At 31.1% G+C, this 22,669-nt stretch overlaps 2 protein-coding genes across 2 annotated transcripts; one reads left to right on the top strand and one right to left on the bottom strand.

The window, feature by feature from the left end:
• Positions 1–10,739: 10,739 nt before the first annotated feature.
• On the top strand, positions 10,740–11,963 carry LOC124940210. Its single transcript, XM_047480699.1, has 2 exons — positions 10,740–11,173; positions 11,606–11,963. Exons 1-2 carry the CDS (start codon positions 10,740–10,742, stop codon positions 11,961–11,963), a joined length of 792 nt encoding a protein of 263 aa, XP_047336655.1.
• A 2,634-nt stretch (positions 11,964–14,597) lies between these two features.
• On the bottom strand, positions 14,598–18,186 carry LOC124919551 (bifunctional L-3-cyanoalanine synthase/cysteine synthase 1, mitochondrial). The gene is made up of 10 exons (XM_047459812.1): positions 17,968–18,186; positions 16,760–16,869; positions 16,618–16,675; positions 16,266–16,529; positions 16,067–16,204; positions 15,928–15,979; positions 15,456–15,535; positions 15,318–15,377; positions 15,145–15,225; positions 14,598–14,810 (listed from the first exon to the last, which is right to left on the bottom strand). Exons 1-10 carry the CDS (start codon positions 18,145–18,147, stop codon positions 14,709–14,711), a joined length of 1,125 nt encoding a protein of 374 aa, XP_047315768.1. The 5' UTR covers positions 18,148–18,186; the 3' UTR covers positions 14,598–14,708.
• Positions 18,187–22,669: the final 4,483 nt, after the last annotated feature.

Below are 22,669 nucleotides of genomic sequence, written 5' to 3'. Positions count from 1 at the left end.
TATTTATTGACCAACACAAATTTTCATCAAACCTCAATACTACGATTTTTAGGTAAATCTCGTACATTGCTTTTTGCTTGTAATAAATGAGACTTCTTTCTCAAGTCTCCATTCATTCATTTTTATTGCTTAGAAAATATAAACCATCAATCTTTTCAAATATTTTTTCTTAAGTATCTCTTGCTCAAAACAAAACGACTTGCCAATTATAAACTCAACAATTTTCAAGCAAGCCTTTCATCTTAATTTTTTTTGAGTTACCATGTTATATCATCATTAATAAGAGTAAATGTCCTTAATTTTTCTGGTTAATTTGACGCTACTAGTATATCTCACTCATGAAGTGACACCTATACACAAAAGTGAAGTATCACATTTTTTATTTATTGATTTTTTTCTCTTTATACATGTGACGCTTTCTTAATGGATAAATGCACCACCTATACTGGTAGCATCGAACTAACCATCATTTCTTTAAAAATTAGAGTGCACCAATTTCTGATTCGAAGAGAATCCTGCTTATTGGATATAAGGCCCACTTGTTTGAAGATGAACACGTAATTCATTCAATGCAATTCCTTATTCTTTAGTTTATGGTCACCTTTTTTCTTACAAACATGTTCTCTAAATGAAACTTATCAAGTTCCTTCACCACTTTTTCCTTTTTCTTTTTTTTAAGAAAGAAATATTGGCACCAAATGTTTGGATACCCATTCATGTATATGACAACTTCTTTGTACCCAATCCTGAAATTAGATTATTCACTTTCTCCATAAGAGGTCGAGAATTCGAAGCGTGCAATGTTAGTATTTTATGGTTCTAACTTAAATGGAGGGAAATTAAAACTAAAAACAGAAGCATAGTTGAATTCATAATTTCTAAATCTTCCATTTCTTAAAATTGGAATAACTGATCCAATTGATGAGCACGTCAATTAACTTTTTCTCTCTGTTAATGAAAAGGTAGAAGAAAAATGACTATACTTTAAATTAGGGACTATTACTGTTAAAAAAAACCAAACATGGTGTTAGTTAATTTGGTTTGGTTATATCTAATTAGATTCTTCTTAAAATTATAAATATCATTTTTATGGTCAGTTTGTTAAGTGATTCCAATTCTGATGTGTGTTAAGTGATTTAAATATAAGAATTAGATTTGGATTTAAATTCAATGAAATTATAATAATGTGTTTTTTTTTTAAATTTGAATTCTGTCTCAATTAGATAAGATTTTTTTAATTAAATAAAACTTTCTATTTGTTTTTTTCATCCCGTTTTCTTTTCTCATCGTATCTTAGCAGCTTCATTTTCCCCAAAATCTTATTTCTCTTCTTAACCTAAATCATCTTTACTTTTTTTTCCTATTTACTTCATAGTTAGCTAGACGTTGAAGAAGGCGATTATATGAGCAAATGATGTGAGCCTTAACAACTAAACGTTGAAGACGATGATTACAGGAGTACTCAACAGTTAGCATTATGTACCTTCTATATATAGGAAAATTTAACGAAATGATCATGATAATGGGTCAAATTCGAAAAATGACCCACGCTTGATAAACCTTACAAAAATAACACTTTCGCCTGCGAAATGTTCGTCTTGTCCCCTTAGACGCCCCCTTACCGCTCATTAACACGTTTTACATAATTCGCGTATGATGTAAAACGTGCATAATAAAATACGCATATTACATAATACACGCATTATGTAATATGCATATTTCAGTATGCACATTTTACATTATCCGTATTTTATGTAATATGATAAAACGTGGATAATGTAAAACGCATATTTCATAATACATAAAACTTAATTTGTCCTCATTTAAAAAAAAAAATCAACTCACGACTTTCTCTCTCCAACCCACAACTCTACTCTCCAACTTCCACGACTCTCCAACATCCTTCAACATTAGTTCAACTTCGTTCAACATCAGTTCAACATCATCATCGTTTGTCCGCCTCGTCGTTCCTATATTCAGGTGTGTTTAAGGTTTAGGGTTTATGTGTAATGTTCTTATTATTCTGGCATTTATGTGTAATACTCCAATGTATGTGTATATTGATGGATAATCTTTAACTTTTAGGATTTAAGTAGCTTTTAGGTTTTATGTGTGTATATTCTGATGTTTCTTATCCAATGTTCCTCACTCACGCGTATTACATCAACGTATTGTAATGTTCTTATTCTGCATGCATGCATGGCTTAGATTTTATTTAATATCCACATATTGATACTTCACGAGCATTGTACATATGTGTATATTGAAATATCCGCGTATTGTCTGATGTTGCTTATTTGAGTTGGTTATGGCTTATCCAATGTCCGCGTATTATCTGATGTTGCTTACTTGCGTTTACTTCAATGTTGTTTGTTTTTTACTTACATGTTGTTCCTTTTTTGTGTAGATGGAGTCAATCATAATTCCTGAGTTTACTGCTAAGGTATCATGGAAAGCCAATTTGTCAAATATTTCCACCAAGTTTGCTACAATGGATTTAATGGAAAGGGTAGAGCAAATATAATTCCGATTTTTATTCAAAGGCGCCCTGTTAGTGCGGTTCTCAGGAACGATAATCCATCAAATGCTCCTCAGGAATAGCAGCTCAAATTCTAAGCATACGAAGTTCCTCGTGAATAGAGAGGAGTTGTGCTTTAGGATGAAGGAGTATGCATTGGTCACATGCCTCAAATTTGGGAGATTCCCTACGGTGAAAACAATTTTCAATCAAGTTGAAGAATGTCTACCTTTGGTGGTAAAATATTTTAAAAGTGATATGATTGTTAGAATATGAGACATTCACTCAAGATTTGTGTCCTACTCTGATAAGGAAGATGCATGGAAATTGGGGCTGGTATTCCTAGTTTTCTAATATCTTTTCTCCCTTGACCCAAGGAGGATAATAAATATCAAACTCCTCCGCATGGTTGAGGACAATGAAACTTTTCTCCAATTTCCATGGAGAAATTTGTCCTTCAAAGAAACCTTGAAGGGTTTGAACAGGGACCTAGAACACTTTAGGTTGGTATATCTGGACAAGAAGAAAGCCACGGGGAAGAAGGAAGACAAGAAGGTTGATGTTTTTTATACCGTATTTGAGTTTGCATTAGCCTTTCAAGTGTGGACCTATGAAGTTATGAAAACGTTTGTCCCCAAATTTGTCTAGAGGATGCTACAAGCGCATAAGCTAGTCTTCCCAAGGATAATACAATACAAATCAAACAGGAAGACCAACGACTTTGATCTTCACACTACCCTGCAAGGCAATATTGTCAAAAAAGATGGAAGTGTCTGAAGAGGAGAAGATCTTGTATGGTGGGGAGGAGTTTTTTTGGGGAAAACAGTTAAAACTATTTCATTAAAATCCCAAAAGTAGGAGGGTCAGAAATCAAAGCTAGACAAACCCTAGCTATGATTAAGGATGACAATCAAAAGACCCTAAAAAACTAATTAGTAGCATTCATACATTCTAAAGAAACAAAGATTACAAATAGAAAATACTACGTTCAAACCTAATCATCCTAGCCTTGGATTTTTGTATGCCATCTATCTTCATTGAGAGGCTTTCTTCCCCTTCCTCTACCTCTTCCTCTTCCTCTAACGATAAAAGGAGATTGTATTGAAGAGGATGATGAGTATTGTTGTTTGTCATTCTGAATTCTCGATTTGTACGAGCCCATTCTGATTTGATAGAAAGTGGTGGGGAGGAGTTTGAAGATATGGGAGGTAATTTGTATGATTCCTTATTTGAACTTGATTCCAAAAAGAGGAAACATGAAGAGATTGAAGATGTAGTCCTCCCAAACCTTCCATGAGGAAGAAAAGACAAATTACTCACTCTAACACCTCTCATTATGTTCCTTCCAAACCTTCCACGAGGAGAAGAACCTGCATTCTTAACCCTAGCCCTAGAACCTCTCATTTTGTCAAGAGCGCCACCGGGAATCAAACAAATGATGATGGCTCTCAAATGACTCAAACTTCAAAAGATCCCCAGAATGATGATGAACCTCAAATGACTCCAACATCAACAACTCCCCATGATGGATGTAGATTGGATCAACTAACAAAGGAGGTAAATGAACTAAAAACTGAAATAAATCTCATAAAAGAGATGTTGAACCAACTACAATAATAGTTTGGCATAATATCATCCACACTAGAGGAGGAACAACGCGTGAGAAGATTGAAGAGGAAGGAGAAGAAGGAGTAGAATGTTGAGGTGAAGGAGGAATACAAGGATGAGGTATTTATAATTCAAATTCACGCTTTTTGTATAGGTTCAAGATTTTTGACTAATTTTTTCCAATGTGCATGACAAGATTGAGGAGGTAAATGGATGGAGAAGGTGGATGTGTTGGTGGAGGAAAAGAAGAAGAAGAATGTAAAGGTGGAGAAGAAGAAGAAGAAGAATGTGGTGAAGAAGCTGGATGTGGTGGTGGAGAAGGATGAGGAAGACAAAGAGAAAATTGAGGAAGATAAGGATGAGGATGTATAGAAGGTGAATGTGGAAGACAAGGCTGAGGATCTGTTGGAGGAGAAGAATAAGGAACTGGTGAATGAGAAGGATGGTGATCTATTGGAGGAGAAGGATGAGGATCTGGTGAATGAGGAAGATTTGGAGAAGGTGAATGTGTTGGAGGAGAAAGATGAGGAATTAGTGAATGAGGAAGATATGGAGAAGGTGAATGTGTTGATTGAGGATCTGGTGAAGAAGATTGATGATGTGGAGAAGGTGAATGAGATGATTGAGGAAGATGTGATGAATGAAAATATTAACAAAGATAAGAATGTGGATCTGATGGAGAAGGTGGAGAAGGTGAATAAGAAGGATGTGGTGCTGGAGAAGGATGAGGTATGTACAATTCACACTTTTTGTATAATTTGCACATTTTTTCTAATTTTTTCCAATGTGCATGACAAGATTTAGGTTCTTTTGGTGGAGAAGGTGGAGAATGTGGTGGAGAAGGTGAATGAGAAGGTGGAGGAAGATGTGGTGAATGAGAATGATTTGGTGCTGAAGGATAAGGTATGTATAATTCATGATTTTTGTATAATTTACACATTTTGTCTAATTTTTTTAATGTGCAGGACAAGATTGAGGCTCTATTGGTGGAGAAGGTGTATGAGGTGAATGATATAGTGGAGAAAGATGTCGTGAATGAGAAAGATTTGGTGCTGAAGGATGAGGTATGCACAATTCACGCTTTTTGTATAATTTATGCATTTTGTCTAATTTTTTTCAATGTGCAGGACAAGATTGAGGTTTTGTTGGTGGAGGATGTGGAGAATGTGAGTTATTATTGTAATATGCATGAGTTATTGATGTAATACATGATTTATTGTTGTAATACACCAATAAATCACGCATATTATCATATGTGTGAGTTATTGTTGTAATACACATATTACAATATGGGTGAGTTATTATTGTAAATATACATATTACAATAACTCACGCATATTGTCATATGCGTGAGTTATTGATATAATATGCATGTATTATTGATGCAATACGTGAGTTATTCACGCTTTTTGTATGATTTATGCATTTTGTCTATTTTTTTCCAATGTGAAGGACAAGACTGAGGTTCTATTGGTGGAGAAGGTGGAGGATGTGGTGCTGAAGGATGATGATGTGTTTATGGACAAAAAGAAGGTGCATAAGAAGAAGATGGAGAGGAAGGAAGACAATGAGGAGGAGGATGTGTTTGTGGAGAATGTGGGCAAGAAGAAGGAAGATAGGGTGGAGGAGAAGGAGGTGCAGAAGAAGGACAAACAAATGGGGGAGGAGGATGTGGTGGAAGTCAAGGATACTTCAATCCAATATAAGAGAAAGAGATCGAGGTCGAGACTACTTACTCCCTACACCGACCCTTCTGGAAAAAAATGAGAGTCAAAGATCCAGTCAAGGACGATCCTTTGGTGAAATTTGATCCAAAACTGCTGAAAAAGTTGACGAATTTGATGAGGAAAAAAATGAATTTAAAATGGTGGATGTAAATATTGTCTCTTCAGGTTATATATTCTTCAATACAATGTTGAAAGCTAAGTGGCTCACTAATGAGGTATTCTTCATTATAGAGTATTCACATTTTTTTTATATAATTCACGCGTATGGTGGCATCATGCTTATTGTATAATTCATGCGTATTATACATGAGATCAATGTCGCATGTTTTCTGCTAAGAAAATGAGCAGCCACTTACCCTAAGACTTACACTAAGGATTTCACAATCGCGGATGTTCATCTAACTACTATCATGCAAAATCATTTTCTTTTGATATAAACTTTATGGAGTACTATTGGGATGCGGAGGAAAGACATATGTTGATGTGGAGCACGGTTGGTGACATTTATGTCCCACTAAACCTCGATTTTTTGCACTAGATAATGTTTGTGGTGCGACTTAAAGAATGACGAATTGACATGTACGATTGTGATCAGTCAATTTTCAAGGGCAAAAAATTTGCACAATTCATGCAACCCCTATGTGAAATGTTTCCGTACTTTCTTAAACAAGCAATGTCTAAAGTGGAAATTGCCAACTATCCTAAGATGACCGAGGATAGTTTCAAATTTCATAGAATCCTACACCCAGAAGTCCCAAAAGCAAAATTAAGTGGGGACTGTGGTGTATTTGTATTAATGTATATAGAGTATGTGACTGCTAAACTTGGTCAAGAAGATGGGGTATCAAATAACATGATTTTTTTAAACAAAAGTGGGCAGTCAGGTTGTTCAACCAAATTATAGAGCCATGAATTGTTATTCTTGTATGTGATAGTATTTTGAGTTATTGTAATACGCGTGAGTTGTTATAATCTGTGTTGTTGTTGTAATATGCGTAAGTTTTTGTAATTATTGAAAAAATAGTTTGACATTATTGAATAGTATATTCACATTATTGAAACACTCTTTTTGTGTCCTTTACACTTTTATATATGAAGACAAAGTTTGAGCATGGAGGTTCATAATGAAATCTCTATAAAACTTCTACACATCTGGACCAACTCCCAACAAACCATTCGAGACGAAATCTTGATATCAAGGCTTGTTGGAGCTGGTACAAATGTGTAAAAGTCTTATAGAGAGTCAAAGTTTTAACATTATTGAAATAATATATTCTTATTTTTATGATCTATAAGACTTTTATACATTTGGATCAGCTTCCAACGGACCATCCGATACGAAATCAAGGTTTGATATCATGGTTGGTTGGAGCTGGTTAAAATGTGTGAAAATTTTATAGAGAGGCAATACGCGTGAGTTATTGAAATATGCGTAAGTTATTAATATACGCGTGAGATCTACTTTTATGTCATTTTTATGATCTTTAAGACTTTTACACATCATTACCAACTACCAACGGACCATTTGATACGAAATCTTTATATCAAGGTTGTTGGAGCTGGTGATGACGTGTGAAAATATTATAGAACGGAGGGTTATTTTAATATGCATGAGTTGATGTAACGGAGGGTTAGTATAGAACAGATGGTTATTGTAATATGTGTGAGTTGATGTAACGTAGGGTTAGTATAAAATGGAGGATTATTGTGATATGTGTGAGTTGATGATACGTATATTACAACAATAACTCACACATATTGTCATATGCGTGAGTTATTGTTGTAATACACATATTACAATAACTCACGCATATTAAAATATGCGTGAGTTATTGTTGTAATACGCATATTACAATAACTCACGTATATTGTCATATGCATGAGTTATTGTTGTAATATGCATGAGTTATTAATGCAATACAAGAGTTATTGTTGTAATAAGCATATTACAATAACTCACGCATATTGTTATATGCGTGAGTTATTGTTGTAATATGTGTGAGTTATTGATGCAATACGTGAGTTATTGTTGTAATAAGCATATTACAATAACTCACACATATTGTCATATGCGTGAGTTATTGTTGTAATATGCGTGGGTTATTGATGCAATACGCGAGTTATTGTTGTAATACGCATATTACAATAACTCACGCATATTGTAATATCACTTCTGTAGTTCTTGACAAAAACTAAGATACATATGTGTAAAGCATGTCAATTCTGTAGAACTTGACATTACAAAAATTAACATTATAATTTGAATATCTATGTTGGAGTCATTTCAATCCAACCTTTTAACACTAAGAGTCACTTTTGATGTGGGTTATAAGTGTTTTTCAAGCCATTGTCTGAAGTACACTTAGAATATTATATTGCATCAAAATCTTCAAAAAATTAACACATATTCAATTTCATACAATATAGTTATTCAACAACATTAATTTCATACAATATAATTATTCATACAATATTGTCTTAAGAAAATGCCATACATGAAATCATAAAATAAAATTATTCAACATTAAGTTCAAGTTAAAGGCTCATACTGCTAAGATGATGACTCATGTTGCTGAGATGATGGCTCATGTTGTTGAGATGATGCTCTTGTAGTAGATGGTGTCGGCATCACTAATTTACATGTTGTCTTGTTATTACATTGACCACCACATGAGCTACATCGTCTTTAGACCTTATGAGGCTCACCTTGGGATGATCTACGCTTGTTATTAGCCTCCCTTTCTTCACCTTAACAAGTAGTTTTAGGCACACTCATTGTTTGATATTTTCGGGAATATCTCAAGCGTCTTCATGACAAACTAGATAACATGTTTTCGCGTATGCATTCAACTACGATTCAGTTGAGTAATATCTGAAAAAGATAATGATTAATGTGAGAAATTGGTTATATAGATTCAACAAGTGAGCAATTGTTACCTTGAACAGAAGTCATAGGGATCCAATTTTCATGTACGGGCAGCAACCAAGGCATAAGTACAAGGAAGACCAGATACATCAAATACCCTACAACTACAAGTCATTCCTTTGAAGTCAACATTAAAATCAGATTCAATGTCATGCACATAAAATCAAATCGGTTAAGTGGATTTACGTTATATAATCTAGCCTTCTCAGCTTACTCACATAAGAACTTTTCATAATTTTGAGATAAATGTTTTGTGTGATTGGAAGCTTTTTCTCTCCTATTATGAAACCATTCTTGTATTGTGAATATTAAATAGTCAGTTAAGATTGTTATGGGATACTTTCTAGCATTCATGCTATGAATATTAAAGTTCTCAACGTAATTTCTTGTCATTTGATAATATCTTTTACCAGGGAAAAAGGCACGACTCCATCTTTCCATCCCAATAATTTCCAAATAGACAACAATACGAGGGTCCTTAGCCTTAATACTGTCAAAATGCCGATTAAATATTGAAACATTGTATGCACGAGAAGCCAAATCAGACTCTGCATGGCGATGATCAATTTTCAATTTGTCCATAATATTCATCTTGATGTGGTATGTGCATGCACCGTGATATGATAAAAACTGAGCACAAAGCATTGCCAATACTTGGGTGTCTATCGGATACAAAGACGAGATTTAGGACTGACCTAATAACTTCTCTTAGTTTTTGCATGAAATATGTCCATGAGTTATTATTCTATGAATCAACAACGTCAAAAGTAACATGATATAGTTGTCCATTCGCATCCAATGCTATAGCCACTAATAGTTGACCCTCCAACCTTGTACTTGAAAACTGGCATTGACGCAAAATACATGACGACAACCGCTTCTGAAACCCCTAATTGAGACGCCTAGGAACATGAACACATACCTGAAATGGAAGAGCTCATCCATCTGGATGTTTGTTATGGTACCCGGATTATTCATCTCCAATATGTATAGGTATGATGGCAATTTACCATAGGAATCCTCTATAATTCCTCGCATCGCCATTAAATCATTTTCCCTATACCTCCAAGTCTTATTATAAATCATCTATATTTCATAACTTTTCTGCATGTCTTCCATTATTTTTTTAGGCATGTGGTCTACTTGCTCTTCACGCATTCTCCAATAACCCATAATGGTGCTTGCCTTTCATTCTTTTGCCTCGTCACAATTGAACATGTATGACCAGCGTAGTCCAAATGTCAATAATATTATATAGGGATTTTAGTCTCACTAAGATATCGGATAAATTCGACACATTAATTTTCTTAATGATAAATTAAGAAAATTTATGAGTTTAAACATTATTTGTCATTAAATTGAAAGTTATTTGTCTTTATTGTCTTTTATGCAATTATAACTTATTTAATTATTGAGAAATGATTGGGGAGGGAATTTGTAAGAGAGAATGAGTGAGAGAATAATGTGGTGCAATCTGGTTGGCTGAAAAAACAATAAAATTTCTCTCTATACTCTCCCTGTGAATTTCGTGAAAGTAGGATACTCCAAATTCAGGGGTCAAAGAGTTTTATAAAACGTACTGGTATCATCGAACTAACCCTCTACTTATACTTTTTCCTTTTTCCAACCAATAAGGTGATATCATGTCATTTTCTCTCTCATGTTTTCCCCAATTTCCCTCCCCCTATCACTCCTCTTAATCATTAATGGGTTTGAGCTTGTATTTATAAGTAGTTTCTAGGCGAATATGCTTCTTTAAAAATTTGCTTGTAAATATTGATATACAACACTTAAGACTTTTAAATTTTTCCCTCTTTAACAAATATTATTGTCCTTCACATTTTTTTCCAACTTTTCATTTCTTTATAATTGTTCTTAGAAGATCCAATCAGAACTAACATTTGGCATCAGAGCCTATTTAAAGAACATGTCGTCAAAATGAACTAGAGATGCAAAGACAATGAAGATCGAAAGAGAAGGGAACGTGACACTCTCGTATCCGTTACTCACGAAGAATAACTACTCTGTGTGGGCATTAAAGATACGGGTAAACTTACAAACACAAAGAGTGTGGGAAGTCATGATGCTCGACGAGGTGGACGCACATAAGGATAGAATGGCTCTCGCCACCATCTATCAAGCGCTCCCGTACAACATACTTCTCATGGTGGACGAGAATGATTCGTCCAAGCTAGTGTGGGAGATGCTAAAGACGATGCATGTTGGAGTGGAGATAGTCAAGGAGGCAAAATTGCAAACCTTGAAGACACACTTCAAGAAGATTTGCGTGAAGAATGGGGAATTAGTGGGTGATTTTACCATGAAATTGACATCCATCATGACTGGTATCCACTTGTTGGGAGGGAAAGTTGGGGAAATCTCGGCCGTCAAAAAGTTCCTTAGAGTCGTACAATAAATATATATGCAGATCGTTACCGCAATCGAGCAATTTGGTGACCTCAAGAATATGAACATCGAGGAGATCGTCGGTCGTCTCAAAGTCTACGAGGAGGGACTTCACGCATGATGAATGGAAGTCACAAATGAAGAAAAATAGATAAGCCAATTTTTCTTCTAGATCGTCAAGTCATAGTGGTAACAGTGGAGATAATCGAGTTTGTGACAAAGGGCGAGGTCAATGTCGTGGAGAAAGCTCACCTCAACAAGAAGACATCAAGCCCCGCAAAGACAAGAGCATACTGAAGTGTTACGCTTGTCAAAACTACGAGGAATTTCTGTCTAAGTTCCCTAACAAAAGGCACAACGATGAGGCAAACCTCACTAGATTCTATGGTGAGGAGACATAATTAATGTTTGCTAATGTAGTGACAATGTTTTTCCCGAAGATGATAAGGCAAACCTCACTAGCTTCTATGACAAGGATCTATCATTAATGTTTCCTGAGGGAGTGACAAATTATTTTCCCAAAGACGATGAGACAAAATTCGAAGAGTTTGTGCAAGAATCGTCCAAGGAGGAATCATATGTGATGTTGCTCAATAAAGAGAAAGTCATGGCGAACCTCCTCGCAAGTGGCGATGAGTATAATTACAACGATGTGTGGTACCTTGATAGTGGAGCAAACAACCATATGACGAGCCATCGAGTGAAGTTCAATGAGATCGACGAAAAGATCACTAGAAATGTGAAGTTCAAAGACGGAAGCAAGACACAGGTTTATTGATCCAGTTTGCGGGAAAATCCATGTGAGAAATGATGTCGTGTTCGACAACAACCAACTCGTACAAAATTATGTGGAGTTTGGAATCCTACGAGATGTATATGCGGAGGCACCACTAGTAGAGATGGATCGTGATGAATTGTTGTTGCTCACCACCGACAAGTCAACAATATATCACGAGGTGGCAACCAAAGAGTCGTGGTATGAGTCCATGAAGAAAGAGCTCGAGTCCATCAGGAAGAACAAGACATGGGAGTTCACCAACTTACCACCCGATCATAAAACCATCGGGTCAAAGTGGGTTCTTAAGTTGAAAAGAGACAGCGAAGGAAACATCCTTAAACACAAAGCGAAATTGGTAGCGAAAGACTACATGTAAAGGCAAGGCGTTGACTTTGAGAAGACCTTTTCACCGATGGAGAAACTTGACATAGTCAGGCTAATTCTTACCATCGCAGCTCACCGTGGATGAGAGATCTACCACTTGGATGTCAAATCAACATTTCTCAATTATGACATTGAAGACGAGTCTACGTTGCTCAACTTGAAGGCTTCATCATCAAAATAAAGAGAACAAGGTGTACAAGTTATACAAAGCTCTTTACGGACTACGTCAAGCACCAAGGGAGTGGAACACTTACCTCAACAAGAGAATGCGGAGTCTCGGCTTCGTGAAATGTTCTCAAAAGAAGGATGGATGCACGAGAAGCCATGGAGGATAAGTACTCATTATTGGCGTGTATATCGACGACTTGATCGTGACAAGATCAAACATCAAGGGAATTCAAGAGTTCAAAAAGCAGATGATGGAGTAGTTCGAGATGAGTGATTTCGGGCTACTCTCGTACTACCTTGGTATCGAGGTGGACTAAAAGAAAGATAACATCGAGGTGAAGCAGATATCTTATACGAAGAAGGTATTGAAACAGTTCGCAGTGGAGGATTACAACCTGAGCAAGTATCCGATGGAAGTAAAGCTACAACTCGGAAAGGATGTAGAAGGAAGCTTAATGGATCTGAAGGAGTATAGGCGTATCATTGGGTGTCTTAGGTATTTGATGCACACTCAACCCGATATCTCTTATGTAGTTGACATAGTGAGTTAATATATGGAGCAACCTACCACTCTACACCAACAAGCAGTAAAACACTTTCTTAGTTATGTGAAGGGAACGATGAACTATGAGATTCAGTTAAGAAGAGGATGAAGATTTTACTAACAACAGCCTAACCGATGACATAGACGACAACAAAAGCACTAGAGGGATGGTGTTTTATCTCAACGAATCTAATCACCAGGAAATCTCTGAAGCAGTGAACTATTGTTTTATCTTCATGTGAGACTGAGTTTATGACAGCTACTACAACGTCGTGTCAAGGACTTTGGCTGAGAAACTTGTTGAGCGAGGTGCTCGGATGTGAGCCAAGGTCGTTAACTCTCTATGTCGACAACTAGTCCGCAATAACATCAATGAAGAACCCGGTGTTTCATGGACGCAACAAACACATCGACATTCAATTCCACTTCATCCGTGAATGTTTCGAGAACCGACAAATCGTCGTAGAGTTCGTAAGCACTATGGAGCAATGTGCAAACATTCTCACCAAGGCGCTAACAAGAGTCAAATTCGTGGAGATGCGAGAGCTGCTCGGCGTGAAGAATCTCGAACCAAATGAAGCTTACGGAGGAGATTATGAGTTTAAACATTGATTGTCAATAAATTGAAAATTGTTAGTCTTTATTGCCTTTTATGCAATTAGAGCTTATTTAAGTATTAATTAGTTTGAGTTTATAAATAGTTTAGAGTTTCTAGACTAATATACTCTTTTAAAATGTTTGCTTTCCTTTAAAATGTTGAAAAAATTTTCACCTAATTTTTTTTATATAATTATTTTTAGAAGACAGAATCAATAAAAATTAATAAAATATTTTATTTAAAAAATGAAAATTATACAAAATAATAAAATTATAAAATCACGTAATATAAACTACAATTTTAATTTTAAATAGTTTAATAAATATATGAAAAGAAAGTATTCTTATTACTCAGAATTGAGATAGAATTCTCTAATAATATGTGGTACGAAGCTTGAGCCTTCGGATAAGGGTAGTTTCGTCTCATTGTATCCTCATCTTAATAAGATTTTATTTATTTAAATTTTGAAATTTTAAAGAACTGTACTCTAATTTTATTTTTAAGATATTTTTATTTTTTATTTTTCAAACACTAATTTTATCACTTAAATAGCCTTAATGGAATTTTTTTAATTATTTTTTTTTTTAGTATAAATGGTCCGAATATAAAATTTAGTTTTATTACTAAATTAAGTCAATATTATTTGCCGAGAACGTTAGATTTTACCTCATTTTTGAAATGTGACTAATCTTTTTGAGTTAAACGCATAATTCTAATTCGTAAACTCACTTAACCAATTAATGAAGCGAACAAAATTTATCAAATAACATACACAAAGTCACATATTAAATATCATTTTATAATTGCACACAAAATCTTATAAAATCATGAAAAGAAGTTCTGCACAAAACTAAAGGAAAAAAATGATATATGTCTATTAGACAAGACTTTAAAGGCAAGTTCATAAAACATCTATTCATATATTAATGTACCAAAAAGGAAAAACAACCCAATTTATTGGCAACACTAGTTTGTAAAAGCAATTGAAACACATTAAAATGTTTCAACAACAGGCAACAACGATGATCACAAAGGAAGTTCGAAGAGAACCCTAATCGTCAACAGGAACTGGTTGCATGTTCTCAGCCTCCTTCCTCAATTCAGCGAAAAGGACCGATGACAAATATCGCTCTCCAAAACTTGGATGAATTGTCTGCAAAAAACCCATTTCATATAAACCAAAACAAAAGATATTAATCATCACTACAAAAGAAATCATCTCTTATCAGCAATTCTAGATTTCCAGCTGAAAAATGACAACCTTTGATCTAAAGTATGTTGCATGTCTGGTTGCAATTCTGTAAGATGCAAAAAGTATTGCATTTCTACCAATATTTGTGTTTTTATTGTAATTTTAGTTACATTTCTTTCAATTCTGTAACATTTATTTTAAAGTTGCAAATCTAGAGTGTTATACCCAAATTTAAATGATACCCATTGTCAGTCATATGAATACTTTTGTTTTTTTTTTCTTTCTAAATGCATACCACAATGAGTTTGCCTTTATTTTCAGGCCTATTGGCAAGTCTGAGTGCTGCAACTGTGTTAGCTCCAGATGATATTCCCACCTATTATATATTTTGGGAATTTAATTAACCACTAAAATTTCAGGAAAAAAAACTGAATATTTTAACAAGTAAAAAGAGTACTAAGTTAGTACCATAAGGCCCTCTTCCACTGCCAATCGTCTCGCCATGTTCACCGAATCTTCACTCGACACCTACAACAAAAAGAGTTTGAAAACCCGATGCTATGATTTAAACAACAATAAAAGAAAATATTTAAAAAATGTCATTACCATCAACACTTCTTCCATTATATCCATATCAAGAATATCTGGCTTGAATCCAACTCCATTGCCTGTAATATGATGAGGACCTGCATAATACACACATAACTGGTTCATAAAAAACAACAATAAAAAATTATACATTTTCATTTTCAAGACCATATACGTATCCATAAATTTGTTCACAATTTCTTATATAAAATACACAAGTAAAAATAAAAGAAGAGAAGCATTCCTCTCTCGAGTACAACTAATGCCAAACGAAAAAGAACCAAAGAAACAAAATCAACCATGAGTCAACCACCACCGGCCGATTAACACTTCAAATAATCTAGGGCTTCGGGTTGCCTAAAGAGAAACTTAAAACATAAAAACAAAGCCAGAAAACAAAATCATCCATCAGTCACCAACTGATCTTAGTTCTCCAATCAACACTCAAAGCTGGTTTCACAAAGAAGATTCAATAATGTTACCAAATTACCTGGTTTGCCCCCATTAAGTACATTACTCTCCTCGGGCTCAATTCCATATATCTGCATCAATAAAATTAAAGACCTTTCAATCATGCAAATATAAATATTGAAAACAAAAACAACAACATTAATGTCAGCAATTGTAACCTTAACATTTGGGTTTTGAGATTTAAGATATTGTCCAACACCAGTAACTGTTCCTCCACTACCAATTCCCATCACAAAGATATCAACTTGTCCATTTGTATCCTCCCAAATCTCCGGACCAGTCGTCTCAAAATGTATCTATAAAACCATAATCAAAATGCTGTCGCGTTGCAAAAATCAGACTCGAATCGAATTTCACCTTTGTATTAGAAGGGTTACAAAATTGCTGTAGCATGAAAGCGTTTGGCGTGGATTCAAGAAGTTGATATGCCTTCTTAACAGTTCCACCCATTCCTTTAGTGGGATCGGTTAAAATCAAATCAGCTCCAAATGCTCTCATTGTTACCCTTCTTTCCAAGCTTGTATAAGATGGCATTGTCAAGATCATCTTGTAACCTTTCAAAGCTGCCATGAAAGCCATGCTAATTCCCATGTTCCCTGATGTTGGCTCGATCAGAACCGTCTTATTCCATTTTTTAAAACAGATTGTTAGCAGTTGAAGAACATAATTCTTTCAGATTTTTTTTGTAAAAAACAGAGTAGTTACTGACCTTTCCAGGAGAAATGAGACCTTTTTCTTCTGCATCCATGATCATTGACAAGGCCGGTCTATTGAGAATCATACCAGACATAGTTATAAACATGAACAATACGATTGATCGATAAAAAAATAACAAGAGATGAGAAACAAACCTGTCTTTAATGCTCGAAGTTGGTTGCATCATCTCTTGCTTGACTGCAATATATGCTCCACAGCCATCAGTAACTTTGTTGAGATAAACCAAGGGGGTTTTACCAATGAGCTGAAATATTAATATGTGTATTAATTTGTTATCACTTATGATTAATCATGATTAGGAAAGCTCTACATTTATTGTGATTATCAAAATCATAACTATAGAAAATGATAAGGAATTAAGGATCATCAACAAAATTGATCCCAACAGTCATTTTTCATCTCAAACTTCTCCACTTAAAGTGTTTTAAATAGGAATGAAACTTTTATCTAACTAAGGTAATCTCTTATTATTAAATAATCAAAATAAATAATATTATTTTTATATAATTAATTATTATTTAAAACAAATTTTAAAAAACTAACCCAAAAATATATATTACAATTATTCTATTTATTAAATTAAAATCTGATTATTATATAAAATATAATAATCAAGAATATTAAATCATTATATAAGATAATAATACACAATAATAATAAAATAATAATAATAAATTATTAAATATAAAGGGAACAAAATTAAGCTATGCATGTTATCAATTTAATTTATCAAGAATAAAAAACTTACACTACATTCTTATCCACACAATATATTATTATTATTATTATACACTTCAAACCAAACAATACATGCCCATACAAATGTGAAACAAGATAAAAACATTATAAAATGAGAATTAAAATAATTACACTTCTATTTCTATTAGAATTCCAATTCCAATGTAAAAAAACACAATCTTTTATAGCAAAACTGGCTATTTGAGAGATATTTCAAAGTTATAGAGAGTAATTAAACCAATAAAAGTTAAGTAGGAACTTTAAACCTTACATAAAAGTTAGTGGGCATTTTGGTCATTTTGGTCATTTTTCCATATTAATTAATAAAATTACAAAGTAAATTGAATACAACTAGAGTGTCTGTATTAGTGTATCACCACTAATTTGGGGGAAAATCTATCTTGGACATGGTTTAATGTTTTAACCCATTTTCAAATAAACAAAATAAATTTAATTATTAATTTAAAGCTTCTTTTCCTGATTTAGTCTGAACAAAATTAATTAATTAATCCGAAGAACAAATCGCTGATGAAAAGCATTGAAATATCCATTGATGAACTTTGAAGGATTCTAAATAAAAAAAAAAAAAAGATGACCTAGTTACCTTAGTGATATCCTTTTTGATGTTGTTTCCAGGAAGATCTTTGGGTAGATCTCTAATCCTTTGAGCAAAAGAATCTGATATGGTTTGAGAAGAGAACAATCTCTTCTTTAAACTAATTAGGCCATTGTTGCAGGTTGAAGATGAACTGATTCTCTTCATAAGGTTTGCTGAAGCAGACATTATAGAGAGAGAGAGAAGTCTGAAACTAAGTTCAGCTCTTCTGGCCTAAATGCCCTTTTTAAGCTGGGACAAAAAAAAAATTAAGTCTTGATTGGATTGTAAATATTTCTGAAATATGATTTTGCTTTTGATAATTAATAAAACTATTCGATTACATTTAACCTCAACTCCACCTAACAATATAAATGTCCTATTTTCCCAAAAAATATATATATATATATAAATGTCATACAACTGTTTTTTGTAGGAGCTTTAAATTAATTTAAATTATCTTTAAAAAAATAGTATATGATAAAAATTTCTTTTGATTAATAAACTCTATAAAATGAAAGACTTAGGTTAAGGTAAAAAATTAAAAAACTCGATAAAATAATAAGATAGTATTTGTTGAAAAATCCCTTTATATTTTTTTATTTTAAAAAAATAAAAAATTCATAATTTATAAAAACTGAAAACATATATATTTAAATAGAACTGAAATATGATTAATACATTCACATTTTTTCTCTTAATTTCTTATTTTCATTTATAGTAGTACTTCAAAACTCATTTATTATTTAGGGACGGACTTAAAAAATATATTTAGAGTTTAAAATAAAATTAAATATTTTTTTTGAGTTGAATTAGTTCAAAAAATTAAGAGAAATATGAGATTAGCAAAATATTATTATTATTATTATTATTATTTAAATATTGATATATGTCTTTTAAGGATATAGATGATGTTAATTAAATTTTTTAAATTAATTATTTATTATAAATATTATTTGGACATAAAACAAATATACACAATTTGAGAGTTAAAAAATTACTTAAAAAAAATTATGTTCTAAATAATTATAATCAAATAAACTTTAATATATATATATATATATATATATATATATATATTAATAATAATGGAAAATATCATAGTTTAATTTTTTTTGAAATTTTTACCTAAATTTAATATTTTTCACATTTCACTCTCTTTATCTCATCTTTTCTTTTATCCGTGAAATAGTATGATATTCTTTATTTAATATTTTTTATTTTATTTTTAAATTTTATATATTTAAAAAATATAATCTTATCTTTTTTATCTTATGTATTTAATAGATAAAATAATTAATAAATTTTTAAAAATTAATTTATAAACAAATAGAATCAAATAAATTTTATACAAAACTGCTAAAACAAAAATCAAACAAATTTTTCCTCAAAATCTCATACAAATATTAATTCTTTCTCTAGCTAACAGTATGTTCTTTCAATATTTGATGCTTTATATATTTAATAAAAAAAATTATGGTGGGCTTAAGCTCACCTTAGCCTAAGCATTTATCTGGTACATGAGTACTTAAAAATGACAGAGAGAGTGAATTTGGGAGAGTAATGAGGGACTGAATGACATAGGGCAATCTTATTAGTTGAAAAATTAACAAATTTTATCTCTCCTTACACTTTACCCATTTTCTCACTCCCCATTCACTCTCCCAAATTCACTCCCCTATCATCTTAAAAAAAAAAGAAAAAAAAGTTAAAAGGTATAGTCACTTATTTTATTTTATATGGATATACAAATTATTTGTTGAATTAGTTAAAAATTTAAAATTATTAATTATTAATTTATCATGAAATTAATAATTAATAATTAATAGATAAATTAATAACTTTTTAAATTAAAAAATTTATTCGATATTATTAATTTAAAGAGTTTATATATATATATATATATATATATATATATATATATATATATATATATATATATATATATATATATAAAAGAATAATTATATTTTTATTTATTTTTATATTAAAGTCATAACTTTTCTTTTCGATTAACTTTTTTTTAAATAAGGTTACGTGAATTGATTTTTTTATTCGAAGATTTTATTTTTATTTTATTTATTTTTTTATTTTTTTATTATTATTTTATTAATTTTAGTTTTCCGCTATAATTTAGAGATATGAGGACCTAGCCTAAATCGTTGCTCTTACTCACACTAAGTGGCGGATTTACTAGGAGGCCTTGGTGTCGGGTCTCCCCAAGCAGAGTAAAAGTTTTAATATATATATTTATAGCAAATAAGGCTTTGTCCTACTTAAACTCTGCCTCTCACATTGGCTTTATAATAACCTCACACTTCTTTTTATAAAATAATATTTTTTTTTTATTTTATACAAATACTATTTTTAATATATAAATATTTATAATAAACTAACACTTTTTTTTTATAAAAATTAATAAAAAAAAACTAATTCATAATTATAGTATTCTAATTTCAAATATAATTTTATTAAAGTAATTGTTATTAATATTTTATTTTATACAAATAATATTTTCTAAGATATAATATTTATAATAATACATAAATTTTAATTAATATATAAATAAGATTTATTTATATAAGCTAAAATATAAAGAATTATATATAAAATAATGAAAATCATATAATATTATTATTTATTTTAAAACTACATTTATATTATAATTATATATATATATTATTAATTTTAATATAATTAATAATATAAATTACTTATAAAATAAAGATTAAAATAACAATTTATATAAATATAAGGGTAAAATAATAATTTATATAAATATAAGGGTAAAATATTATTTTATATTTCTTAATTTTAAATTAGTTTTAAACCATTTCAACAAATAAATGTATTTGTTAGATTTTATTTAGAAGCATAGGGGTGTGACACATATTTATTTTTAGTTATTTATTTTATGTAGGATATAGAATAATGGAGATGTGTTATAAACGAATTTATACTTCTACATCAAATGACCCGTCAGAGCCTTCTCAAGCAATTAATGAGCCTACTAATGAGTCTAATGTTACTGATCAAATATACATGGTTAGAATATATGATATCAAAAGATGCATCATTTTATTTTTCGTGTTATCTTTTCAAGCCTTTAAATAGAGAAAACGTAGATGATACATTTATAGGAGATAGGTACAAAAATTGGAAAAAGGCATTAGAAAGATTCAATCGACATATGGGAACTTCAAATAGTTGTCATAATGAAGCTAAAATTCAATTTGAATTATTTCAAGATCAACGACATAGCGTGAGAAACGTTTTACGTACACATGGTCGTGATATATAAATAAATTATCGCACCCGTTTAACGACAATATTTGATGTAACACGCTTTTTATTGAGGCAAAAATTACCTTTCCGGGTACATGATGAGTCAAGTAGTTCATCAAATAAAAGTAATTTTCTTGAATTGATTGATTGGTATAGTCAACGTAGTGAAGAAATTTTGTTTTCTTTTGTACCGACTCATGGAAAAGAATAATTTTGTAATTGTGCTTGTTAGTATTTTTATATAATTAACGAGTAAAATTTTAATTAAAAATGCATTTATTTGATAGCCAAAAAATGCTACTTTACTATGTATTTGCCTCGAGAAAATATTTCTGGGTCCGCCACTGCTCACACTTATGAATAGATTACGCTCATTAATAAAAGTTAGAAACTTGTTACAATCCTCTTATTACAATGGGCAATGACATTAAAGAACTCACTTTCAACTCAACCTTTTTACAAGTTTATTGGCTCAATGTACTAAGGATAAAAAAAACGCTAGTCAGAGTGTTTTTTTAAGATTTTGTGCTGATAATTTTTTTTCTATGTTTTTAATTGTTTATATTATTAAAATATTATTTTATATTTAAAATTTAATAAAAATAAAATAAAGACATTTTAAAAAATTTTAATTGATGAAATGAGTTATTTCATAGTTAAAATTATAATAATTTTATAGATTTTTTTTTAAAATGTATAAAATTCTAAAAATATCTGAAAAACTTAGATCGAATGAGAAATGTATTTCCTCCGTGTCTTGTCAATAAATATAAATGGTTAAAACTTATTTTGATCTTTTTAGTTTAAATTTTATCTAGTTTTGGTCAAAAAGTTTTGTTTGATAAAAACATAAATTATCTGATTTTTTAATTAGTTTAATTATTAAAAGGTTATTTTTATTTAAAATTTTAATTTAATAAATATAAAATAAGAGTATTTTAATATTTTTTTTAATGGATAAAATGAGTGATTTAATAATTAAAATTATAGTGGTGTAATAAAGAAAAAAAATTCTAAATTACTAAGGATTCAATTTATACTCACCTTATTGAACTTATTCTCATGTACAAGTGATTGTACTAGCTTATTTTGATCTCTAATGCTAGTTAAACTTATTTTCAACTTATAATTTAGTTTTTTTTTTAATTTATATATATATATATATATATATATATATATATATATATATATATATATATATATATATATATTCTTTTCATATTAATCACTTAATTTTTTTTAAAATATTAATAATATAAAACTCACTATTTAATTAATATTTATAAATTTAATGTTTTTTATTTAAAATAATTTATATATTTTATTAACTTAATTTTAAATATTAATAAATTACTTAAATAAAAAATAATTTATTTTAAAATAAATTATATGAATATATTACTTTTTATAAATTTTATAGTAAAAT

Source organism: Impatiens glandulifera, chromosome 1 (genome assembly GCF_907164915.1).
Source record: "Impatiens glandulifera chromosome 1, dImpGla2.1, whole genome shotgun sequence".
In the NCBI taxonomy this organism is placed as follows: Eukaryota; Viridiplantae; Streptophyta; class Magnoliopsida; order Ericales; family Balsaminaceae; genus Impatiens; species Impatiens glandulifera.
This window is presented reverse-complemented; position numbering and strand designations above follow the sequence as displayed.